The 27,081-nt window shown below is 39.1% G+C and overlaps 1 protein-coding gene across 12 annotated transcripts in view; it reads left to right on the top strand.

The window, feature by feature from the left end:
• Positions 1-27,081, top strand: part of ARHGAP21 (Rho GTPase activating protein 21) — a 170,386-nt gene that overhangs the window by 64,313 nt on the left and 78,992 nt on the right. For 3 of the 12 annotated variants that reach the window (XM_079913775.1, XM_079913774.1, XM_079913773.1), the window contains exon 1: positions 4,303-4,770. The exons of the other annotated variants lie outside the window; for them this stretch is intronic. In XM_079913775.1, coding sequence (XP_079769901.1) covers positions 4,687-4,770 — 84 coding nt within the window. In that variant the 5' untranslated portion in view covers positions 4,303-4,686. Of the gene's footprint in view, positions 1-4,302; positions 4,771-27,081 lie in introns of those variants that run through there. 12 annotated transcript variants of the gene reach the window in all.

The following is a 27,081-nucleotide window of genomic DNA, read 5'->3' as shown; positions in this document are numbered from 1 at the left end:
TTATTATATTCATTTTAAAGATGTGGAAACTGAGGTACAGAGAGCTTAATTAACTTAACCAAGGTTACACAGCCAGAAGGGGAAGACGGAAATTTAATGGATAGAGTGTTAACATGACCATAGCAGCTTTAGTAGAAGGAAGAAAAAAATTTCAGGGAGAAAGTCTCTACTTTGATCCAGATTTACTAGTTTCACCTAGATGGAAATAGTTTGTGTTCATTTAGCTAAGTGGTAAACAGTTCAGTGGCAGATTAATAGACAGCTTGAAAATTTTGTCAACCCTCTTTTTTGTCTCTTGGCAACCAGGGAACTTGATGACTTGATATCTTTAAAGTGTCAACTTATGGTACACAGATGACTGGCATCTTCTGTTGCTTCAGGGTTTAAATTACTGAGCTAAAGCCATGTGCCGAATTTATTGAGTCTCAGGGATGGTCTTTTAAGACTAAGGTTTAGAGGCAAATTTTCTAGAGGTGTCTTAAGTTTCTGCTTATCCTTTCTCTAGAGTGGTAAGTTGGTCATATATAAATATGTTTTTCTGAAGAGAGCCTGCAGCTCATTTAAAGTCGAGAGGCTGTAACAGGATTGAAGGTACAGGTGCTTCTCCACATGATGTCTTACTGTCCCACATGAAACATTGGTTCAGAGCAAATGGCAGGTCCATTGTCCCCTGAATGTACGTGAAGTCTGAAGTATTCTCATGTTTGTTCATGTTCATTTTGCCTGAAGTGCTTTTCCCATGTCTTGTCATTTATGTAAATCCCAGACTTGCTTCAGAGCCTGGCTCCCATTTTACCTGCTTAGAAAGCTCCCTCTGACCGCAGTGATTGTGGGTGGAGAAGGTGTTCCCAGTCCTGGGGGAGATGGTTGCTCTCTGTAATCTTCTTCCCTTGTTGTCTGTTTCTTCTGGACTCCTGCTGTCCAGTTACCCTTATTTCCAGTGCTGTTTGTGCAGATAACCCACTATCCAAAATCCTTGGGTTTTTCAGAAATCAGAAGTTTTCAGGTTTTAGAAATGTAAGATGATGCAGATTGTGGGATAGCCCGCAGCTATCAGAGTAGTAATTTCTGCTGTAAAATGTACGAATATTCATACTAACACTTAAAGGCTTAGAAAGAACATTGTGTCAGGTCAGGGCAGGGCAGGTTTCGCTATTGATGAGTTACAAAAACGTTTTGACTTTCAGAGCTGTTTGAATTTCAGCAGTGTCAATATAAGATTATAGATATGTATTACCTAATTTTTTAGAAGTATAAACTATGTATTGGGAAAATATGATACTATGATTTTTTTTTCGTTCTTTCTCTTTACTTATAGAAATGAATCAGTACCCTGATCAGCTTTCAAAGGTGACCTATGTGTGTACTATATGTGTACATATGTGTATGTATGTATGCGTCTATCTAGTATTAACTGGTAGACGTTTCATTTCTTATTGTAGCTCCAGTTCTCCCAGTTTTGAATAGTGGTAGCCTCTTCAAGCTTTCTCCTGGGTCCTTTACACATGAACCTAATTGTTTTTGGTAGCTTTCTTACTGTCCAGTGTGATTTTCCAGCATATCTTTTATGTGTATTTCCTGCTCAAGACCTGGAATCAGCCATTCCTCCAAAGAGCCCTGCTTTTCTTTAGTGGTAGATGATATCCAAGATCATGTCTGGAAGTTAGAGATGTTCATTGCTGCTGGATTGCACTGTGCATGGTCCTTTTCGTACTAACATTTTATTTGGAAATAATGTTAGACCCACAGAAAAGTTGCAAAATAGTACAGAGAGTTCCTTTATATCCTTCATCCAGATTTCCCTACTGTAAACATCTTCAATAACCACAGTACAATAATCAAAATGGGGAAACTGGTACTGCTGCACCGTTATTATTAAATCACACACTGTGTTTAGGAATGATTTGTAAAAGCTTGATCGTAGCAGTGTGTTTCGTCTCCAAGTCCTTTTTGTGGGTCCGAACTTTTGTTTAGTGGTTCTTAACTATTAAGGTGTGTCAGAATCCCCTGAGAACTTCTGAAAATCAGGTGCCTGAAACCCCCTTTTCCCCATCTTCTAGAATTTTTCAGAATCTCAAGGTGGGGATAGAATATACGGTGTCAGTGTAGGTATTTAGGGATTTTGCTAGAATCCCATCCACTCCAAGAGCTTAGTGAGATCATTTGAGGAGAGATGCAATTTGTGTTTTGCCCTCAAGTGGTGTTAATGACTCCCCTAGACCCCAAGATAAAAATTATTCTATCTTAAAGTGATTCGAGTTTGCTGCTTCTAGTGCCAAAGATTCGCATTATACTTAGAACTGTCCTTCCATATTTATTAACTCATTCAACAAATATTAGTGAGCACCTTCTAAGTACCAGGCACTGGGGATACAGCAGTGAAAAAATTACAGACGCGATCTGGTCCCTGCATTCGTGGATGTACTTGGATGGTGGGAAGTGGGAACAGTTGAACCAAGCAATTATAATAGAGTGCAGTGAGTGGAGAAGAGCAGGGAGCTATGAATATACACAGCAGGCAGAGCTCCCCTAGTGTAGGGATCAGGGAAAATCTTCCTGGGGAGATTGTGTTTGCGCTAAGTCAGGTAGGAGTTAGCTACGCAGAAAGAAGAGAAGAATGTTCTGGGAACAGCCTTAGTTTCTGAATATGCCCCATGGCTCCAGCTAGGGAGAAGTTCTAACATCTCACTGGAGAGATGTGTACAAGACCAAGGAAGAGAAAAATGTAGAAGTGAACACTACCCTTTACTGGGTCTTTTCAAAGCATTCAAGTTTTCATAGAAATAGCGGCTCTCATTTTTACTCATATTTTATCAGTTTCCATTTCATATAAGCTACATAATAGCAATACCAGAAGTAAAACTGACATAAAGAGATTTGTGCAGAAATAAACTGTGTTAAGCGTGAGTCTCATTTGGTGGGAGCAGCGAGTCTCACCTGGCGGGAACAATGAGTCTCACTTGGCGGGAGGAGAAATAAGTGGCTAGAGAAAATCTTCGCAAACATAAGAGGTGAGCTTGCCGTGGGACCAACCAGCATTCGTTCATACGGCGGGACCTGAGAATCCTGGTTTGTCTGGCAGGTATGTTAGGCAGAGGTCAATTAAACCAACACCGACTATGCTTACAGTTCGGGGAATGAGATGAGCTCGTTGAGACGGATGAGGAGAGAGAAGAGGGCCGAGGGTAAGACGTTAGGGACCACCACCAATTAAGGAGAGAGAGAGGCAGACAAACCAGCTAAAGGTTTTTAAGAAGATCTGGTTAAAAACAAGCTTTCCAGGAGGCTCGCTTTTTAGATTTTGAGGCCTTTGAACCTGACCTTTGTGCTTAGACTCTGAGCGGTCTTTTTGAACATCTTTTTGAACGTATTTGCCATCGCAGTGTTTCTCAAAGATCCTTTAGGTGGCCCTCTGTGGGCAAGGTCGCAGAAGCAGTGAGGCAGAATGTGTGGGAGACCAGCTAGAGTACAGGAGCAAGCTGATGGGGGTCTCCGTATCGGCAGTGACAGTGGGAATGGCAAAGGGACAGATTTACCACAGATTTTAGTTGCAGTGCCAGGAGTTGGTAACCGGATGTGAGAGGTAAGGAAGAGGGAGTCTGGAGGGCTCTGGTTTCTGTTTGCCTGACCAAGGGGACGAACGGTGCTGCCATTATGCCAATGAGATGGTACGGAGCTGGGGCAGGTTGTGAAAGGGAAGACCCATTCCATTTTGGACATGTGGTCTAAGGTTTCTAGATGCATGTGCTTAGCGAGAATTCAGACATGCAGATTTGGAGCTTGGGGGAAAGGGTGGAGCTGAAGAGAGGTTTGGAAGTAATTCATAATTAAAATCATGGGACTGGAGGATGACATCATCTAGGGATAGTGTGAGACATGAGGTAGAATTCTAATTTAGACAGGAAGGAAGCCCCTCTTAAGAATAGTAATAATTATTTATTAGGTGTCTGTTAGATACTGTTTCAAGTACGTTACAGATGTTATTTTATTTCATACTAAAAACTCCATGAGAGCGGGTGTTAAAATTGTCTCCATTTTACAACTGAATGAGTTGAGGCTCAAAAGTGAAGCCATTGGCACCTGGTCATACATTTGTAGGTGGCAGTTGAAATCTGCTTTCTTACAAGGAAGGAATGGTTAGAGAATAAATAGGAAGAAAACCAAGAGTGGTAATACGGTACCCAGGATGAGAGACATCTATGGGGTTGTGACAGTGTAAGACGTCCTGAGAGATGAAGAGAGGACCAAGAGGTACCCTCTGGATTGAGCACAGCGTCAGGGTCACTGATGCTGCCTCAGCCTCGAGTCGTCGGGAGCTGGCTTGTGGGATGCGGTCGGCATGGTTGATTTATTATACCACCTCCCTAAGCTGTGATCTCATTGAATGTATAAAGGCTAGCCTGTGATACCCAGAAAGAAGGAAAAAGCAATCATCTTTTTAAAAAGCAAATAATCATAAATATAGAATAAGACTTAGGAAAAGACTTTCCTTCACGATGTAACAGTGTGAACGTACCAGCGTTTAGAAAGATGATGTTGTTCTGCCAGTGAGCTATTGCTGCTTGGACAGGAAAAGGAGGGGAAGATCCTGTTTGCCAATCGCGTCACTGCAGAGCTCCCGTAACAGCCCTCGGTGCTGACGAGGGCTGAGTCAGAGAAGATGCGCAGGCTGCGCTCTAGGCACTCATGGCCCAGTTCAGGATCTTAGACTGCATGATCAACCGCAGTTGGAGTTTATTGTGCAACCTGTATTGTGCGTGGAGTGGTCAGGTTTGTTGGATAAATATATATATTTGCTTTTTAATTCAAAACTACTGTAATGTATAAAGCAAAAAAAAAAAAAACATCGGTGAAAATGCTGGCTATGAAGTCACTGTCTTCCGATAACAGTGAAAAGTAATCTTTAGACTGTGGCTGTTTATTGAAATACTTGTGTAGCATGGCGCATCTCAAGTCTCATCATCTGAATTCCTCTAAAAGACTTAACTCTGAAGTTGCCCAGATGAGACTTTATTTGTAGAGCTTTAAGTGGTGGTGGTGGTGGTGGGGGGAAGTTAGAACAAATCACTTAAAAAATAAAACTAGGAAAAATTAAAGCAATAAATTGAGACTCGGCAAATGTTATACATTTTTAGAGACATTTAACATTATATTTATAAGAAGGTAGGCAAGATTTGGAATGAGCTGCTTTTTAACTAGTTTTTCATTTTTAACGAAATATAGTTCTTGATTTCTTTCACTATGGTATTAAATGTAAGTTCTTGTTTAGAATCTGATATTCGACTACTAGACAGCCTTTTGAGAAAAATAGTTATTTTGCGATAGAGAAACTTTGCTGGGTATTTTTTTTTTTAATGACAGTTATTATATGCTTTTGAGTTTTCTCCCCTAAGAAGCAAAAACTCTTATTTCTCCCTTCAACCTTCAATCAGCATTGTTATTATCAAGTACAGTCTGCTTTTGTAATTCATAAATAATATTGTACATATTTAGCATAATAGCTTCTGTTAGAAAATAGAAAGAAACCTGATTGATATCTTTTGTTCCAGTTATCAGTGAATCTTATGAATTATTTACCTTGTAGGGTTATTAATCACTTTGTGGATTTCTGTCATCATTATTTTAAAAAGTTCTTTAGTATTGTTTGAAATTTAGAAGAAAAACTAAATTTAAAATATTGAAAGCAGTGAATGATAAGTGAAATGTACCCCACCCAACGTACACACACACGCACACACACACACACCCTGCTGTTTCTCGGTTCCCCCATAGCCATGGCATGAACAGAACGTTATGAGATATGAACTTAGTTCCAAGTGGGACTTTTGGGTCCATAATACCTTTCTTTATGCCATATTCTCTTTATTCTGGAATGGTGACAAGGTGTTTTCATAGTTTCTGTTGGGCACAATAGACTAATTTATCAGAGAAATTAGAGATGGAGAAGGTCATTTCATCTATATTTTTTCCAGCAAGAGATTGATCCCTCAATGCACTTTCTAGTTCTTTCCCTAATGGATTTACATTACCATAAAAATATGGATTTCGAATGGCTACTTAGAGAATAAAAGAAGATAGATACTACAGTTATCTTAGCATGTAAAAAAAAATAGTGTTTAGTTTGACCCTATTACTAAACTTATTGATGTCATCAGAAAACTTTCTACTTTAAGATCCGGGACCTTCTCAAGACTTCTTCATTCTAGCTAATCCCAAAGGAATTTTGTGGTTGCAACAGAATCTGGGGATGAGTTGATCCAGTTAGCCAGCAATAGAAAGTGCTTTTGCACATGCCTTGGCCTGGGGTTTTGCAAGATTGCTGTTGCTACTTACCCTGTGGTTTAGATCTGACAGTAGGCCATTTAGTTGCTAGCATCTCTCAGAAGAAGAGTTTGCAGAACTTAGCATGAAGTAAAAATGGCAAGTGACCACGTGTCCTGTGGCCTTTTTGTCACCACTTAAAGTATTTGGTGGAAGTCACCGACTCAATGCTTTTGGGACTAGGCAGGTCCCATAAAAGTGTAAAGGGAGCTGGGGAGAGTCAAGTGTAGGACAACAGGGGCTGGTGAAGACTGTGGCTAACTGGGGATTCAGCTTCAGGAGATGACTAATTCAAGTTTTTCAAAATACTGAGATGTAAGCAAAACACATCTGTGGCCAGATGTGGCTCTCAGCTTCCCGTGTGTAACTTCTGATTTATAGAAAGACTTAGGGCAGCAGCTGGATTTATTTGAGTTTTATTATTGAAGCTAAGCAGTGCCCAGGGCTGTTGCTGGGCACCTTCGGAAGGCTTATGGTATTGGTAGGGGAGCATGGGAAAGAAAGAAAAGGAGCAGATGAAAAGGCAGGATGAGGAAGGAGCTGGCTCTGTGACGACCCTAGCATTACTCACCTCTGCTTCCTCGCTTCTGACAGTACCTGCGTCCTGCAGTGTTGTGACGATTAAAAGAGACCAACTGGATACAGCGTTTCACACAGTGGCTGGCATGATACGTGCTTAGTACATGCTTGCTGTTATTTATGTATTAGGTTAATACAGTAGACATAGAGGCGATGCTCTGTGACATTTATATTGGAAATAAAAAGATGGGAGTAAAGTGGTTCCATTAATTTAATTTCTAAAGTTGTAAAAAAAAAAAAAGAAAAAAACCCCTGTAAATAAAATGTATGGTCACATGTAAAAATTGGAAAATATAAAGTTGATTTACCTAGTTCACTACAACTCCTGCTAATATTTTGATACGTATACTGCCAGGTTTCTTTTTCCTGTGCACAGTGTTTTTTCCCTCTGTGTGTGTGTGTGTGTGTGGTGGGAGGGAGAGTGTATTTTATGAGTTGTAATCGTATTATGCACATTTTGCCATGTTGTGACATCATTTTTAACGGCTGCATAATATTCTAGCTAGAGGATATACACATGCATATATAACATATTTAATATTTTATGTATATTATCAATATAATTAACTGTTGTTGAACATTTAAATTGCTTCTAGATTTTTGCTATTAGAAATAAAGTATGGTGAATATGTCTGTGATTAAAATTGTTTTCCTGTTTAGGATTATTTTCATTGGATACAATCTCAGAAGCGAAATTACTGGGTCAGTGATGCATAACTTTAACAAAATACATCTTATATTAATTAAGACAATCTTTGAGAAGAGAGTATTCTTGGACTTTGTGAGAGATGAGTGAAGTTTTAAATTTTATAGATAGTAAGTAATATTGTTAATTCCCACAACAGCATTAGGAAGAGAAGAACCCTGTGTTTTCCATGTTTTCCCTGTTGGTATGTGAGAAATTTCAAATGTTCTAATCAACATTTAGAACTAGGGGCTGACTGTTTGCGGGCAGCAGAGTCAGATCCAAGGAGTTGGGCGTTAAAGCTTCATGTCGATGACAGAGCCCATCATCCAGTTCTTGGTTTTCCCACAAATCCAGTGCAACTGATACTGTACAACTCAGAAGGAAAACTGAGAAGCACCAAGCAAGGGAGGTCCTGGCATTGTCATTCTTTCTTTGTGTTTGTATAGAGCCTACAGTCTGTTTTTAGCTCAGCAGCCAGTCTGATCCTGATCAACGTCAGAACGTAGTTACTCTACTCAAAGCCCCCAAAGACTGCCCGGCTCACTCAGCATAAAAGCCCAAGGCCTTATGTGATTTGTCCCCCTCCCTTCATCATCACCATGACCTTGTTTCCACTTAGATCTTTCCCTGTTCACTCTTCTCTAACCACACTGGTTTCCTTGCTGTTCAACCCCAGGGCCTTTGCTCTTGCTGTCTGTTCCCTCTTCCTGAAGTGCTCTTCTCGCAGATCTCCGCATGGCTCACCGTGTCACTTTAGGTTCTTACTCACTCGTCCCCTTCCCAATGAAGTGTTCTATTCAAATTTGTTATAAAATGTTACGAAGGGAAAAATAATCATACCCTTAAAGAAGATCCATTTGTTTTCTCTGAAAGGAGATTATAAAAATGATTAGCAACTTTATTATTTCCCAGAAATAGTCATTCTATATATAAGTCCATTTCAGGGAAGGAGAGCCAGAGAGGAATGCTGGATTGTTTTCTTGAATGGGAAACCAAGAGAGAGCCACACTGAGGACCCAGGCTTAAATTCTTCCTCTCTTCCTCGGTGGAGAACTTTTTTTTTAAATTGCTTCCCCCTCCCCCTTGAAGCTCCTCTCCTTTATTAAGAAGCAGTTGGTAGCCTAGGGCTCACTCTGTTCCTTAGAGCTGTTAGGACAAGCAGTTGCTTCTCACACCAGTGGAAGGAGGCTTTCACTTGATAACCTAGGGAATTGGGAATAGGCCTTTTGACACTTAAGGTATCTTAAGTTCTCGCTACTCTGTGGTCCACAGACCAGTAGTGTCTGTGCTCCCAGCAAGTTTGTAAGAAATGCAGACTTTGAGGTCCCAGCCCAGACTTAAGAATTAGCATTTTAACAAGATCCTCCGGTGATTCTTCTGCACTTTAAAGCTCCTGGAAAGAGTTAAAGCTGGTTTTTGTTTGCTTGTTTTTTTAAGAGATGCTTAATTGAACTGTTTTTCTTTGAATATTACTTCACATTGTATCTTCCTTTAAAAATTAAGGCAAAAAAAAATTCTAAGGGGTTAAGTGCTTCTTTTTTAATCACTGGATAAGAGACCAGTTAATCCAGAATACCTGAACCTAAAGAACAAGAACTCAACTGTTCTTGTTTTATGCTTCATTATTGACATAGATGGGAAAAACTGGAACCACCTTTAACTTTTATTATTTTAATTCAGGGAGCCTGAAAAGGAGGACTTCAGGTTAAGGACCCTGAGGGTTTTGCCTTGCGAGGCAGAATAGTGTAAATGGCCTTTTCTCTTGGCTCGACTTCCCGTTCAACCATCTGTGTGGCCTGCGGTGTGCTGTTTCTGTCCTCTTCTCTCTCACTTATGTGCACTGGCCACTTCCACGTGCGTGGCCTGGGCCTGGAGATGTGTAGGTGAGACCAGCCGGAAGAAGCTTGCTGCTGGGCGGGGTGAATATGGGATTAGCAGAAACACGCTTTCCGGGATACCACTGACATTGCCAAGACACACAGATGGCTAATTTTCCACAGGTAGAGCTTGCACGTGAAACCAGGGGGGCTGAGGATTCAAGGAGAGAGGCCTCTTAATCATTGTTAAGGAGAAATCCAAGCAGATAGATCATTTCTACATTTCACCAGTAGTATTTGAGAACCATTCACCTAAAATTGTAACTCTCAGAATTACTGGTCTAAGACAGGAGAGATAAAAACCATCCCCGTGCCCCTGTGACTAGCCTTATAATACCAAGGCTCTAAAATGCTGAAAAAAGGTCACAAGGAGCTTTTAGTTCAATATCTTGTGAGAGGTAAAAATAGGTAACGTTTAGCGAGCACTTAGTATGTATGTCAGACACTTTACGTAGTTGACCTCCTTTAATTCTTCTAACAACGCTACAGAGATGATATTATTTTCATATTCTCATTTTACAAGTGAGGAAACAGATGAAACAGGGCTTAAGTTACTTGCCCAGGGCCACACAGCCTAGAAGCTGCAGAGCAGGATGGGATGTAAACCTCGGGGCAGGGGGTGGGGGTGGAGGGGTGGGGGGTGAGGGGTGGGGGGTGGGTGGGGTGGGGGTCAAGCTCTGGAGTCCCTGCCCTTACCTCTCACTCTGCACTGAAGGAGTTGATATACTGATAATAGCAACTCATCAGCTTTTTTAAAACTAGTAATTCTAAAGCTGTATTAAGAATGTAGTGGGCTGGGCTTCCCTGGTGGCGCAGTGCTTGAGAGTCCACCTGCCGATGAAGGGGACGCAGGTTCGTGCCCCGGTCCAGGAGGATCCCATGTGCCGCGGAGTGGCTGGGCCCATGAGCCGTGGCCGCTGGGCCTGCGCGTCCAGAGTCTGTGCTCTGCAACAGGAGAGACCACAACAGTGAGAGGCTTGCGTACTGCAAAAAAAAAAAAAAAAAAAAAAAAAATGCAGAGTAAATGATAAAGAATTTGTGTATGTATGTTGGAATATAAATATATATATATATATTTCCAACTGATGACCAATATAGGGCGCAATAGAGAAAAACAATGAAAAAGGAGAAGGGAATCAGACCTTTGGCCACCCAGAAAAAAGGCTACTTGACCTCAAAAAAAAAAAAAAAAAGGAGAAGAGAAGGGGGAAAAAGGGATAGGAATGTCTGGAATGATGGATACACAGGATTGAAGAAGAGATAAAAGGTTAAAAGAAAGATAAGGAAACAAAAAGGGAGAATTTGGTTTTGCCTTAAATAGTGGTAGCTGTGAGGTTTAGGTGCCTTTTGTAATGATGCTTAGTTGATAACCATTTCTTAGCCCTTCTGATACTGAAACTTTAGCATTATTAATACATGTAAATATAAACATAAATACATTATGCGTTGGTAAATATAAGCAATTCATGATAAACACAGTCTATGTGAGCAGAGTTTAATGTTGAAATAAAGTTTTAAAAAGTAGTGTTGTTAATGTCCTTTAGCGATATTCATAATTGCTCTTGAGCTGCAAAGTGGTTAAGTTAGAATAGTGACCTATTAGTTTAAATATCTAGATTATATTGATGGTGAACGTCAAGCCGGCTGCCTCTGGATCTGTTACTTAGAGGGCCCAGAGGCTGACTCTGTCTTGGCCTAGGTATACTGCCTGGTAGCTTTTGATGGGTGAAATCAGGTTTAAATGAGTGAGAAAGACAAAATGGAAATTTCTGAAGGAAAAGGCAGATTCTAGAAGGACAGACCAAATGGTCTGTGGATGAATGGAATGGCAGATTCGTCTGTCTTGATGCTAGTTGGACTTGATCGCAAAGAGAAAAGCACTTACAGACATTAGCTTTTGATGTTCCCTCCTCCCCACCTTTGGGGAAAACTGCTTGGCAAGTCGGATGGTCTGGTGGAAAGAAAGCCCTGCACTATGAGTAGAGACTCCTGCATATTTGTCTGCTCTGCCACCTCTTGGTTGTGTGATTCTGAACAATTCTGTCAATTCTCTGGATTTTAGTGTTCTTATCTATAATCTGATTAGAGGATTTTCAGGGCTTCCTTCTTCCAGTCGTAACAAAAAGTAATTCTTACATCATAAGAAGCAAAGGAGGAGAGCCAGAGAGAGAGAGAGAGAGAGTGTGGGCAAGGCCGAGGTTGCAGTCTTTTGTAATCTGATCTTGGAAGTGACACCCATCACATTTGCCGAATTCCATTCATTAGAAGCAAATCATTGGGTCCAGCCCACACTCAAGGGGAGGGGACTGCACAGAGGCAGGAATGCTAGAAGGCGGGGGTCACTATTCTCTTCTTTTTTTTTTTTTAGTTTATTTATTTTATTTTTGGCTGTGTTGGGTCTTCGTTGCTGCACGTGGGCCTTCTCTAGTTGAGGCGAGTTGGGCTACTCTTGGTTGCAGTGCGTGGGCTTCTTATTGCGGTGGCTTCTCTTGTTGCAGAGCACAGGCTCTAGGCTTCAGCAGTTGCGGCATGTGGGCTCAGTAGTTGTGGCGCACGGGCTTAGTTGCTCTGTGGCACGTGGGATCTTCCTGCACCAGGGCTCGAACCTGTGTCCCCTGCATTGGCAGGCAGATTCTTAACCACTCTGCCACCAGGGAAGCCCCTCTGTTTTTCTACAGTTGTGACTGATCATCATCCGTTTCAGAACTGGGAGATGTGGGGTGGAATCCCCCAGATCACCTCCTGGTTCAGTGACTTACAGAATTCACGACACAGTGGTACTCAGAACTATGATTCATTACAGCAAAAGGATACGAAGCAGAACTAGCAAAATGAGATAAAGCTCAGAGAAAACCATGCACAAGCTTCCAGGGATCCTTTCCCAGTGGAGTCACACGAGATGCACTTAATTCCTTCAGCAGCAAACTGAGACAACACGTGTAAAATGTTGTCTATGAGGGATGCTCGTTCGAGACAAGGTTTTCACTGGGGGCTGGTCATGTGACTAGCATATGCCAAAATTCCAGACTCCCAGAAGGAAGGCAGGCGGTCAGCAGAAACCACATTGTTTGTACTAACAGTGGAGGCCCAGTGGGCCAGTCTTCTCTGTTAGAGAATGGGGGGAGCCCTCCTGAAGTCCAGATTCTAACCAAGGGCCAACCTCATAAGCAGGCCTTTCTGAGGATAGCAATCTCAGGCCTGCTGTGGTAACTCTTTTCTGCACGGGAGGGAACAGGTTAGGTTTACCATAAATAATGGCAATCAGTCAAAATATTCTGTTACGTTGATGATTCTGGACCTACGCTTGGTGGGGAGGGGGAAATGGTGCTTTTTAGGGCCTGGAGATTAAAGGAGCTAACTCAGGCAGTAATCACAGTGTTTAGATCCTGACTGGGCTGTTACAATGCATATTTGTAGTGAGCTTAGAGAAAAATGAAGTTTCAGTGGTGCATTAATGTACTATATCTTTTGCTTCCAGACATGCTGATTCAGTGCGTATGGCTGCTCTGCTAGGCCTTGTCTGTTAGATGGTGACTGTTAACGGAGTGGGAGAGACAGATAGGAAACAAATGCACAGAAATAAATATGTAGTTACAAGTGCAAACTTTCCCTTACAGGAGAAGGTACTCAATTTCTATTCATTCGCTACAATATTTTATGCCCCTGCTTTGTGCTGCTGTTCTGGTGTGAACAAAACACAGTCCCTGCTCTTATGGACCTTACATTTTAATGGGGGAGGGGAGGGGCACAATCAATAATCAAATATACAGTATTGTATATTTGTGACAAGATTGTGACAAGTGCTATGAGGAAAAATAAAGTAGCATGGAGCGATGGGGAGACTAGTTTAGATAAAGGTGGTCACGAAAAGTCCCTCTGAGGTCACTTCTCTGAGTCGATGATGTGTCAGCAGAATCCTAAAGCCATGCAAGTATCAGCCCTCCAGGAGAGGGATTGCACAGGTAAGGTCCCCGAGATTGGAAGGAGCTTGGTGTGTTTGAGGCAACCGGGAGACTGGTGTGGCAGGAATCGTGAACGGAGGGAGAGGACTAAGGGAATCAGGCATATCCAGGACCAGGTCCTAGGAGGGTCTGTAAGAGGAGGGTTTTGGAGTGTCTTCCCAGGGTGATGGGAAGCCTGTTGTAGGGTGTTTAGCATGACAGTGACAGCCGGATTCATGTTTAATTAGACATGAACACATTTTAACAAACATGTAAACTGTAACTAGAAATATAGCAATACCTAAAATATCTTTAAATCATAAATACATAGCTTGATGAATTTTACAAAGTGAATGCACCTGTGGAATCATTACTCTGATAAAACTACAGAGCATTAACAGCCCCTCAGCCTCTGTTACGCCCTTTGCAGTATTCTCCCCTCCTCCAAGGATGATACCTATCTAGGCGTCCATCACTATGTATTGGTTTGCCTGTTTTAAATTTTATTATGGGGCTTCCCTGGTGGCGCAGTGGTTGAGAGTCCGCCTGCCGATGCAGGGGACGCGGGTTCGTGCCCCGGTCCGGGAGGATCCCACATGCCGCGGAGCGGCTGGGCCCGTGAGCCATGGCCGCTGAGCCTGCGCGTCCGGAGCCTGTGCTCCGCAGCGGGAGAGGCCACAACAGTGAGAGGCCCGCGTACCGCAAAACAAAACAAACAAAAAAATTTTATGAATATGATTGCCCTGTAAGTACCTTTTATGTTTGACTTTTTTTCACTTAGGATTAGCTTTCAAATTCGTCCATGTGGTTGCATTAGCTGTAAACTTAAAAAAATTTATTTGTAACAGTTCACTATATGCATATAACATAGTTTATCCATTCTACTTTTGATGGCATTTGTCTTTCCAATTTCGGCCACTGCACATAATGCTGCTATGGACATTTTTGCACATGGCTTTATATGTATGGATTTCTGCTGAGTGTTTAACTAGGAGTGGAGTTACTGGGACAAGGGATGTGTACGTTTTATGGCCCAACTTTGACAGACGCTACCAAGCAGCTTTTCAAAGTGGTTATACCAATTTATATTCTCATCAGCAGTATTTGAGAACTCTTGTTACTCTACATCCTTGCCAGTCATTGTTTGCCAGTTAAAAAATATTTCTTTTAGCCATTTTGGCGTATGTGTCGTAGTATCTTATTATGGTTTTGGTTTGCATTTGCCTCACGAGTAATGAGTTTGAGCATCTGTTCTTAAACTTATTGGCCACTTGGATTTCTTCTTTTGTAAAGTGTTCAGATCTTTTGCCCATCATCACTAGTTGTAAGAACTTGGATAAGTTACCTAATTTCTTTGAGTACAGTGTTAGCAATACATTAGAAGAGGAATAATGTCATCTAATTTTCAGTTTCTTTGAATCGTCTATTTGAGTGACCAAAGCAAGTTAGTGTCCTTCATGCAACTTCATCTTCCACATGTCCTTAAGAGCTACTTACTAAATACTTTCTGCAATGACAATATCTACTTGAATATAAAGATTTTTAAAGATGTAAGGTCCAGGGAGTGAGTGGCATTACCATTTTAGCCTAGCTAAAATGGATATAGGGAAAGAAATTTTCCAAAAATAAGATAATTTTATAGGAAGACAGACTCTTGTTTCTTCCTATGGAAATTATAATTATTTAATCAAATTTGAATTAATTCAACAATAACAATAATATCAGCATCACTAACAAAAATCTGGAAATTGATTTGGGAGATGGTCCAGCCAGCTAGTATTTAAAGAAATGCCCCGTGGCATCCAACTCAACCATAAACTACTTGCACTGTAGCCAAAGCAGAAGAATGTAAAGCAGTGTAGAAAGCCCTTCTTTTAATATAGAATTCCCTTTGGGCTGTTCAGGCTGATCTGAATGATTAATGGTTCTTATTTCTGCCTTATAAACTTTTAGTAAAATTTACGGTATATTGGATTTGTATTTTTATGAGTGCTGTATGTACTTTATAATACTTTAAGCTCCTCCTTATATAATATCCAGCTGGTATAATTATGCTTATTTAAAAATTGTGACAGTTTGCATTTGTAAATGATTTTAGAGGTTTCTAATTGTTATATCTTTGCTTTTCTGATGTATTGTTAAATCATTTCTGTGTTTTAGCCAATTAAAGCATTTTTTCTATGTAAAAGTATTATCTATTCAAATGATTCATTTTATAATATAGTTTCCAGAAAAACGTTCCATTGAAAGGCAATTGTATTTATGGGACATAAATTACAGAGTGATTAAAACAATTTATTGCTTCCAATTTAAACACTTGCTTCCAATTTAAACAACTTAAAGCCTTCCAAAAGGCCTTATCCCAGCGTTCTTTTAAATAGTAAGCTCCACCAGTGCCTGTAAAATGTGTACAAGATACTTCTTGATATTTAATCATGACTTTTCATGAACAAATTATGAAACAAGTACCTCCTGCATTTGGAAATTTTTACTTAGCAGGGTTTTTGAAATAAAGAAGACACAATTGAGTTCGACCTAGAAACGGCGATGCACCTGAAAGGGCACAAGGCGGTACATTACCACATTAGAAGTTGGATGGCAGCCAAGTCGCTCCATTTCCAAGCCCAGTCTTCCCCCCAAGAACCGTGGATGCAGTTAGCTCACTTCATGTCATCTGCCTTGGCTGGACCTGGCAATTCAAAGTTGGACCTGCTCTGGTGCCTGGTGTCCTGCAGTTAGGGTGCATCTCAGTGCTCAGAATAATCTGAACATGAGCTAGTTTGACCCTCCTTCCTTGGGGAGCTTCTCTCCTCTCTGAGATCTGGGGTCTGCTTCCCTGGGTCATCACCCCTGGGTTCCTGTGTATTTTAAGCTCCGTTTCGAGTTCCCAGGGATTTTGCTTTGGTTTCTACTACTGTGTTTCAAGGCATTGCTGTCAACCCTCATTTTGTACGAGAACTGTGTTCTGAACTCCAGTGACATGTTCTTTTGTAGTTCACTCTTCAGCTGGAGACTATCATTCTTAAGCTGGAGACTAAGCTGAATATCTGTATATTCTTTTCTATATTATTTATATTATAGGTCTTTAAGAATTGGATGTTACATGCAAAGATGTTTAGCTTCATTATTAATGAAAGAAACAAAAAAATAAGAAGAACCATTTTCATCTTAGCATATTGGAAAAGATTAAAAAATAACTACCCAGTGTTGGCTAGAATATATATCCATAGTTAAGTAGTCTGCTGTGCTGTCCGTAGGTCTGTGACTTGGTTCCCCATTTTATAGATGGCCCTTTGACACTTTGTATATAAAACTATAAGACAAAGAAACAGAACATGATGATTTGATCCAGCAACTCCATTCTTAGGAATTTATCCTAATGACCTATTCATGGTTTTTCATGGAGATTGGTCTACAGGTAGTTGTAGTAATAGTAGTAACAATAACAACAATAATAACAGTAGTAGTAGTAGTATAAAAAAATCTTAAAAAACAGTGTGCATTCCTAAATGACACAGACAAAAATGAATAAATAAAATTTGATTTATTCGTATGGTGAAATACCATGCAGTCTTTAAAAATAACGTGTAGATATATATTATATTAACATGGAAAGACTTTCATAATGTATTAAATAAAAATAAATAGATTAGAAGAGCATTTTTCTAAAGTGTGTATTTGTATATATTCACATATGGAAAAGTCTGAAAAGATATATATACACCAAAATATTGGCATCACTTTTCTTTAGAGGGGTAATGGTAGGTAAGTTAAATTATTATTGGTTTTTTTTGCTTAGCTTTATTTTCTAATTTGTCTTTAATGAAAATATGTATCTGATAAATATCAATTATAAAGGAAAAAACTAAGGGTACATGACCCAGAAGCTATGATCCTGAAATTGCTGAAACAATCTGGTCGTGGTGTAGTATAGTGGGAAAGCTCCAGGATCAGGAGATTGGAAACTTAGGTTCTAGCCTAAGCTGTGTCACTAATTAGCTATGAGACCATCAGCGAGTCTCTCTGGACCTCCGTTTTTTGTATTTGTAAAGTGAGTTGGTTGAACTACATCTCTGATTTTTAAACTCCTTAACAGACTGTTAGGGCTTCTGGGAAGCTAGCAAAATGGAGCAGGTTTCTGTACAAACTCTCCTGCCCCTCCCCAGACAGAGCAACTCTGTATATTTGATATTCTGTATATTGAGTTTCTGTTTTAAGCTATCTTTCAGCAAAAGGTAAGGAAAAGGTGGGGGGAGAATATCCTATTTCCGAGATGTAGTAATTCTAAGTACGGTCTATGTGACTCCCTTTTAGCTTCCCACCTTCTTCCTGTTCACTAGGGCAAGTTTCCAGTAGGACAGAGCTGGCCTTATGTACCAGGATGCCCCTGCTCTCCTGGAAATATCAGACTGTGATTCATTCACTCCCTAGCTCTCTACATTCATCGAGAGCTTGTGGGTAAATGAATAATTCATGTGGTATGGGGTGCCTTCACCCCAGCTGACATAGAGAGACCTATTTTTTACACCTTTCAAAAACCATTTCAGCATCTTTTATGAATTATTTTCCCATTTGCTCCCGATCCATTGGAGTAGTACTCTCTGCCTGCTCTGTCCTTCAATTGGACCCTAATGAATAGTTTGGATTGCCAGTAACTTTTGGCAAGTTACTTAACCTCTTGGAGACTCAGTGTTCTATAAAATGGTGAATGATTAAGATGGATGACATTATCTGCACGTTTCCATCTTAGCTATATAAAATTGTGTGAAATTTTCCCATAGTTCAGTCTAGTGAACTTGAGGCAACTATTAACATTGGTTGCCAGTGTAGTGTCTTTGATCATCTAAAATCAACATAGATTCAGAAAACTTATTTGTATGTACATTTAGCAAGATGATACTCTAGGTCATTACAGTGCTTCAAACAAAATAGTGAAACCACATGATGTGGGTCTGACCTTCTGTACCCATATCTCCTCTAGCCTCCAGGCATGCTCAGTATCGCTGTGTCTGCTCAGAGGGGACTGCATTATTTCACTGGTAGCTAGGATGAACTGAAATTTAAGCTTGCCTCTTAATTTGGAGATTCCTGTCTGCTCAAAGGATAGGGAGGTGATTGTTTTTAACCTAAAAATACAATCTGTTCTCTGATTCAGAGTAAACAAAATTTTGTTCATATCAGAAAATAAGTAGCTTCTGAAAACAGCTCTATTATCTGGTCATAGAGCCTCTTTACAAGAAAATATGTGTAAAAATAGACATCTGTATTTGAGTTTATGTCTGTTAGACCTATATGTACTTACTGTCTCAAATGAGAAAAATGGGGAAGTAGGTAAACAGGAGTAATTCCCCAACAAAGTTTTAAAGTCATCGTTTTGTTTTCTGTTATCCTTGTTTTATGTAAACTTTCCTCGTTTAATTCATTTAAATTTAATTTCTTTTATGTGCCCTACTTTCTGTCAGGATTTGTGGTGGGCACTGAAATAAGCCATTATTCTCCTCTCTCCCCAGGAAGCTGCTCTAACATTGAAAAGATAGATGTATAAACAAGTAATTGCAATGTGGTAGGGTACGCCCTACACGAAAGGTGCTCTGTGAGCTGCAGGTCCTTGGAGACTGCCTCTGAGTATTGCAGTGCACTGGTTGGGGACTTCTGCCATAAGGCACTTTGGCACCAAGAAAGGAGTGGATTATTCCGTTAGCACAGATGAAGTTTTCAAAGCACAACTTGTCAGCAAGGGATGGGCTGCACAGCATTGCCGGCTGATGTGAAAAGTTAGCATCCATGCATGTTCCTTACAGAAAATCAATGACTTGTTTAGGAAAAAAAACCTGGCCCCTTATTCCAAACTCTGTGTGTGTGTGTGTGTGTGTGTGTGTGTGTGTGTGTGTGTGTGTGTGTGTGTGTGTGTTTAAAATAACTTTAGTCACACTGTGATATTTTAATCTTATTTTTTCCCTCAATATTATATTTTGGGCATTTCCCCATGTCATTAAAATTTTTTCATATTTCAGCTGTATCATAATCTACTTAACTCTTCCTTTTTGTTGCTCTTGTTGGACTTTGATATAGTTTCCAAGTTGAGTTTATTATACCTTGGAATGAACATGTTGTAAAATGAATCTTCACCATGTCTCTTATTATTTCATTAGTTACTAGGTTAAAAGGTATAAAATTGATAAACTGATAAATGTTACCAAGAGCGTTTACAGAAAGATTGTACTCCCAGTAGAGGGTATGAGAATTCTCACGGGTTTTCCTGATTGATTTTAGAATAATATCTTTTCTTCAGTGTCCTTCTCTGCTAGTAGAGAATATTTGTTAATGAGAGACTTAACTAAACTTTAGGTTAGTAAAGTAATTTCTTCAGAAATCCTTTGCAGAAAAATATTTTGGAAATTTAATATCTTTATAACTTGAGAATCTTTGGCATGGAATGAGATTTTAGGAACTTTATATTTAAGAAGACTATTCTATCAGTATAGTATTAAGTTTTTAGAAGAAGTTTTGTTGTTGTTGCACTACATGGTCATTCTATCACTGCATTTTTGTGATTAGCAGATACTTTCTGGCTCGTTAGCAGCGAATGAGGAAAGTAACTAAGACTGTGTTCCCTGATTCTAGTAGACATGCTTAGAAATAGGTTATAAATGCTCAGTATAGCCAGTTAGGCTTTGAGCGTAGGGACAAGATGCTTGTGCTAGTATAAATCGTGTTAGGCTGCAAGTATCTATAGTGATGTAATGCTCAATTGTTGCTTTGGGTGTGTGCTGAATGGGGTTGGCCACCACTGTACTCTTAAATGTGTATTTAATAGCTTATTTCTTTCTTTCTATTATTTGGCTCTCTTCCTGCCTGTAGGAAGTTTCATATTTATTAAAATATAGGCAAGAAAAAAGCAATTAAGCAGAAATGTTAAAACTCATTAATATAGTGCTGCTACATGGTTTGTTGGGGAAGTACTTGAATGGCTAAAGTTACATTAAAAAATTTTGTTTTTTCATTTTAGATGTGTATTTCATTTAGTCATTCTATTCTATGCTCCTTTACAAAAAAAAAAAAAAAAAAGGAAAAAAGGAAAGAAAAACGGTAAATAAAAGTTTATGTAAAGCAGATTTAAATAGTTTTAGCCATCCAGATATCAGTCATTATTTGTTACAGACCCATCTCTAATAGGCTCAGATGTTCAACAAACTGATAAACTTCTGGGAGTTTTGTTTTTCCATAGGAATTTAGTTTGGAATTGTTGTTTCTGCGAAATCTAAGTTATTTGAGACTTCATTTAAAAAAATGCTTGAGATATACAGCAGATCATTCTTCCGTACAGATTCTTCTGTGTGGAGTTGAGTCTGCCACATAATGTTAAGAGTACTTTATTGAAATAAATACTTGAGTAAGTTTCATGTGTACTTAGTTTTATTTGCTAATAATAAATGGACTGATGAACACTGTTTAAAAAACAAAATATTGTTTAGAAGTCATTAGTATTAAAAGGCTTAGAAAACATTCTTTTTCTGAAAAACATAGTCCCAGAAAAGTAAGTAAAAATTTCATTGGAATATCTAAGAATCAGACTGAGTTCCTGTACATTTTTGGGTAAAGAGCTGTTTTTTAGATAAAAGATCTCTAGAATTGGAGCTGTATGTTTTATGACTATGGGAAAGTCACTTCACTTTTTTGAGCCTCATTTAAAAAAAAATGTAAATAGATGCCTATCAGAGATGTCACAATAGTTCAATACGGCAATTCTGATGGAACACGTGGGTCATACTCAGTAGACGCTCGCTGGATGCTAGCTGAACTTTTATCCTCATATTTAATTATGGTTAATAATTAGAGAGGTTTTGGTATAGCGATGTATTTTGAAGTGGAAATATTCCCCTTACATAAAGTAGAATGTAGGCTCCCTCTCCTTTAGGAAACAACCCTGCAATGTATAAACCATTTAAAAAAAATGAAAGATTCTTTTTTGTTATCCCCAAGGATAGCACTAGGGGAGTACCCGTGAAACTTCGAGAGTGGGACATTGACAGTCTCTGCACGTGAGAAGGCGGGTGGTCTCCTAACCATGTGCCCCTTTTGATGGAGAAGGATGATGGGATAGATGATGCGTAGTGGCCGCTTGTGGTGATGGTGCAGGTCAAGTTTCTGAATTAGACGTTTGACACTTAACTATGTTAAGCCACCGTCTGTTATTATACTATAAACATCTATCCTGTACCAGGTAAACACCTTAAAGAAACCATCTAAATGATATGTAAACATATGTAAATACCATAAAGAAACCATGTGACTACTGTGTAAATACCTTAAGAAACTATGGTGTGAAGGATGTCTTTATAAACAGGAGATGCTCTTAGCAACATTTTTTTTTTTTTCTGTAATAGCAGAATAACTGGGAAAACCCCTATTTCCTTTTAGAGGATAATGTAATAGATAAAATGTGGTATATTCACAATGAAATTTTATACACCAGTGAACATCAATGAACCACAGCAGAGATTGGCTAGCTGTTCATCAACCCTTTTCCTCCTCTTTCTGGTAAACAGCTAATCACATTCCCAGATTCCCTTACTTTAGTGATTTTTTTTTTTTTTTTTTTGCGGTACGCGGGCCTCTCACTGTTGTGGCCTCTCCCGTTGCGGAGCACAGGCTCCGGACACAGGCCCAGCGGCCATGGCTCACGGGCCCAGCCGCTCCGCAGCCTGTGGGATCTTCCCGGACCGGGGCACGAACCCGTGTCCCCTGCATCGGCAGGCGGACTCTCAACCACTGTGCCACCAGGGAAGCCCTGGTGAATATTTTTGATAACAGAATTAGGAAGTAATGTCAGAAGCTATTAAAGATGAAAGAATGAATGCAGACAATATGCCAGTGAGATTCAGTCATATTTACTTCTGGAATCAGTAATAAAGATGAATTCTTTCAAATTATATGGAAAGTTATAGAAATGACAAGTGAGGATTGTCATTAATGTGTCATCTTGAAAGTGATTTCTCTATTTTAGGAAACAAGCTCAGACTTTCCTCTAATATCATGAAGACATTTATTGTTAGTCACAGGAGGTCCAAGGGACAGAAGTAAGTATAATCTAATCCCATCATCACTACTAGTGAGACAACTGCAAGAATATGCCCAGAAAATGGGTCTGAATGGATAATTTATGAAGAGAAGTACGTTCTGATTTTTACCATTTTGTGAGACTGATAATATTGACAGATTATAGTCAGAAGAAAATTAGAGATAACTTTCCAAAGTCATAGTAGTAGTCAAAACTAAGCTATTTATAAAACATTTCTAGAAAGTTTACACCATTCTTTCCAATTTTTTTCATTTACTTCAGATTTTAAAATACCTATCTTCTATGAGAGTGAAGTTCTAAAATTGTGGAATTAAGACCTCATGTCTTTGACATGGTGGGATCTGAAAGTAAATCAGAGAGAGAGAGAGAAGAGAGAACAGTACTGTCTAGATAAAAATTCCATTAGAAACCAGAACCTTGAATAGGGAAGGAAATCACATAGGAAAATACCAGCTGTTTCAAAACAATCCATAAATGAAACCTACAGAGGTAACAGCAGCAGAAAGGACCCATATGACCAATCAACTTACATGAAAGATAGTATAAATGAATGCCTAAGGAAATAGTACACTTAAAACTTAAGAGTTATATGTTTAAAAATTAAGCCCAAGCATTTAATTGAAATATTTTGGACCAACGTCATCTAGATCTTTTAACTTCAAGTCATGAAAGTGTTAGAATTTCTTTGGCCATCATCTTTCATCTCTTAAATATTAAAATATCTACTGAGAACTAGAATTAATTCTTAGAAAAGTACACCTAGACACATCTAGATATTCAACATCAAAGTAGTTTCAATTGTTATCAACCTGGATTGGCAAAAAAAAAAAAAAAATTTGTTTTTTTTTTTTACTTTTTAAGAAAGAGACTCCCCGTCAACAGAAGCTCCAAGTCAAGAGTTGCCAGGTATATGTAGCATATAAAGAGCTTTATTCAAGATTCTTTTAACTCAATTGGAATTAAACAAACAAGCTATTTAATTAAACACACAAGATCTCCTCATGTTGAACATTTGTAGAGACTTTCTGTCTCATGACAGAAAGTCAGTATGTGAGGAATAATTTGCTGTGAGATTAACTCTCTGTGGTGTTAGGACTGTGGAGACAGAAGCTTAAAGATAGACAGTGTCCAAATATGTAAACCACATGGTATTTCCTCTCCACTCATGGCATAGAATGGAAAGAGTAGGTTGGCTCTATCACTTACTAGCTGTTTTGACAAGTTACTCAACCACAGTGAACCCATATCTCCATCCGACTTCTTGTGGTACATAAAAATCTAGGAAGTTTTGTGGCTATTCAAGATTTTGTTTTCCCCTTCAGACAAAACTATGTTTTACACAGTATTCTCCTGAGTATGTGAAAAGTGTTATTGTGTAATACACTTTTGAGATAAGCCTTTATGTATTGGTGACCCCTGTGGTTTTAGAAAAACAGTTAAAAGAGTACTTGCTATGTGTGATGTACTGTTTTAAACACTTTACAAACTGTAACTCATTTAATCTTCATGAGAAGCTTATGAGGTAGGCACTATTATTACCACCCTCGTATGGAAGATGAATAACCGAGGTCCAAATGCCCAAGGCACACAGCTGGTGAGAAATCAAGGACCCAGGCCCAGGGACTCTGGCTCAGAGTCCATGCTCTTCCCCTCTGTGTGTGCCATCTCCCCATGTAATGAAAGAAAAAACATCAAGCCCAGATAACAGTCATAACTAGAAGAGTTCAGTAATTCAACTATAAAAAAGGAAAAGGACTCACATATTCAAATCATCACCGCGAGAAAGAATGGCCCTAAAATAAGGCAGAAAAATCTTACTTTAAGCAACTGGTACTACTAATATTATAAGTGGTAAGATTTAAAAAAAAATAGCAAAACATTTTCAAGTAACCCATAGGAGTAGGGCTTATAAACTTAGAAATATGATGGAGTCAATGTTAGGATCTTCTAGGATGAACATAATACTTTCTTATGCTTTATCGTGAATGATTCCTGGAATATACTAGGAAGCCATCCCATTCTACTTAAGGTACAAATAATTACAAAAGATAGCTTAGGGGTTATATAGTTACTGTGTATACAGGGATTGTTTCTTAACTCTCTTGTGTTTGCTTTCATGACAGCCCTGCGTCTTTCACCTCTGGCAAATATTTAGACTTTGTACTTTTTACCTGCGCCACTTTTTTTTTTTTAAAGCATTTTTGTTGAAGTGTAATTTACAAACCATAAAAGTCACCTGTTGTTAAGTGACATTTCAGTGGCTTGTAGTAAATTTATACAGTAGTGAAACTTTCATTACAATCCACTTTTAGAACATTTCCATTATCCCAAAGGGCTCTGTCGTGCCAGTGTGCATTCCCTTCTGTGAGGTTTTAATTACCTTTATTGTTATATGATTAGCATTTTCCCCTATACTTTTGTCCTCTTTGCTTTGCCTGGTTGTTATATCTAGTTTTTATCTTTATTTCGGTTTCTTTTAACCTTCAGTTATTATTCAAGCAGGTGACCTTGTTATGAAGTCTTTTCAGGGAATCAGATGTCAGTTCTTAGTGCACAGGAATGTGACTGCTATGGTTCCAGCCACTTCCTGGCTTCTTGCACGCTGAGGCTGTTGGTACATGAATTGGTGCTCATGGTGGGAAGGTGAGACACGTGTAGAGATAACGTTTTAAGGGTCTTCTCAAGTGGAGAAATCTGACTGCTGTGTCCTTCACTGTGTGCCTGCAGTTTGCCCTTGTTATAAAATCCAACAGATCAAAAGCCTCTGTGGGTAAGGAAGAGAAGGAGGGAGAAAGGCACATATGTGAATTTCTTTTCATCTTCTCTTTTTATGTAGAAAGAATTGTAACCCTTCTTTCCTGTAGGGAAAAGGTAAGGAAACTAAAGAGGATTCAATGTGATGTTCTTGGGAGGCTGAAATAATTGAGACAACGAAGCTTTGTTGCCTCAAGAAATCTTAGTTTGCAGGGAGCGAAAAAGAAATTGCTTACTCTTCATCCCATTTTCTCCATTTTTGTAAAGAACTCAGTAGAACAAGACAGAACAGGCTCAACACAGAAACTTGAAGCATGACACCGGGATCCAAGAGCCTTATCTATATGGTTCAAAGGAAAAGGAAAGAAAAGTTGAATATGTTTGGGAGCTGTGAGGCCAAGTCATAATAATACATTAGAAATAAATTTAATACATGTAAAGTGTTTGTAAAGTAAAATTAGAGTCCTGCAGAAAAATAAAATTTAAAAATAATAGATTAGATCAAAGACCTATTGGAGGGAAAAGTCTATGCAGACTGCACAGTAGAAGAGATGACGAAAAGTAATGTGACACAGGGGAAATATTCTAGCCTCGGATTCAGGAAACCATGATCTTAATTTAACCATGATTTTAATTCTTGCCCTGATACTAGCCAACAATAATCTTAGACAAATCACTTAAATAATCCAGGCCTCAGTTTCCTCATATGTAACAGGAAAAGGTTCACTTATATTGCTCATAGCTTAGATTCTTTTGTGCTTTAAAATTACACAAGGAGATGGCAACTGAGCACAGGAAAAGATGTTCATCATTGGCCAGTAGGGAAATGCAAATATTACCACAACAAGATATCACCACACATCTATCACAGTGGCTAAGAGAAAAAATAATGACAATACCAAATGCCCTCGAGGATGCAGAGAAACTTAGACACACACACACACACACACACACACACACACACACACACACGGAGGGAATGAACTTGCGTGCATATATAAAATAATTCTCTCATTTGGATCTCAAAAGGAGGATCCAGTCACTGCCTAAAGCTTAGGCTAAACTACTTGGATAGTTAAGCCTAGAATAGCAACTTTCATGCTACAAATTCTACCTGAGTATGTGATTGCTTTTGCAGTTATTTGAGACTCGGCTTGAGTCCGCCATGTTGATGTTTGGTGTTACTCCCCCTCCCCCTTAAAATCTCCAAGTTTTAGAAGGGGGAATAAACTCAAATGCGTTTATGATAAATGAGCTTCAAATGTACAGCGTCTCCATCGGTGGCTCAGAGTCTTGATTACTGTAGCTTTATATGAAGTCTTGTAAGTCCTCCAATTTTATTCTGCTTTTTCAAAGTTGTTTTGGTTGTTTAGGTCCTTTTCATTTCAAAGTGAATTTTAGAAACAGCTTATCAACTCTACACAAAAATCTCCTGGGATTTTGACTGGGATTTCATTGAATCTATAGATCAATTTGGGGAGGGTTGATATTGTAACAATACTGAGTCTTCTGAACCATGAACATGGTGTATCTCTCCATTTATTTAGATTTTCTTTAAATCTCTCAGCAGTGTTTTGGAGTTATAATGTACAGGTCTGGCAAATTTTTTGTCATATTTATACCTAAGTATTTCACATTTTATTTATTTTTTTTTTAAAAATATTATTTATTTATTTAATTTATTTTTGGCTGCATCGGGTCTTTAGTTGTAGCACGTGGGCTCTTTGTTGCGGTGCCCAGGTTTCTCTCTAGTTGTGGCATCTGGGTTTTCTCTCTCTAGTTGTGGCACGTGGGGTCCAGAGCATGTGGGCTCAGTAGTTGTGGCATGTGGGCTTAGTT

This window comes from Stenella coeruleoalba (genome assembly GCF_951394435.1).
Source record: "Stenella coeruleoalba genome assembly, chromosome: 2".
Taxonomy (NCBI): Eukaryota; Metazoa; Chordata; class Mammalia; order Artiodactyla; family Delphinidae; genus Stenella; species Stenella coeruleoalba.
This window is presented reverse-complemented; position numbering and strand designations above follow the sequence as displayed.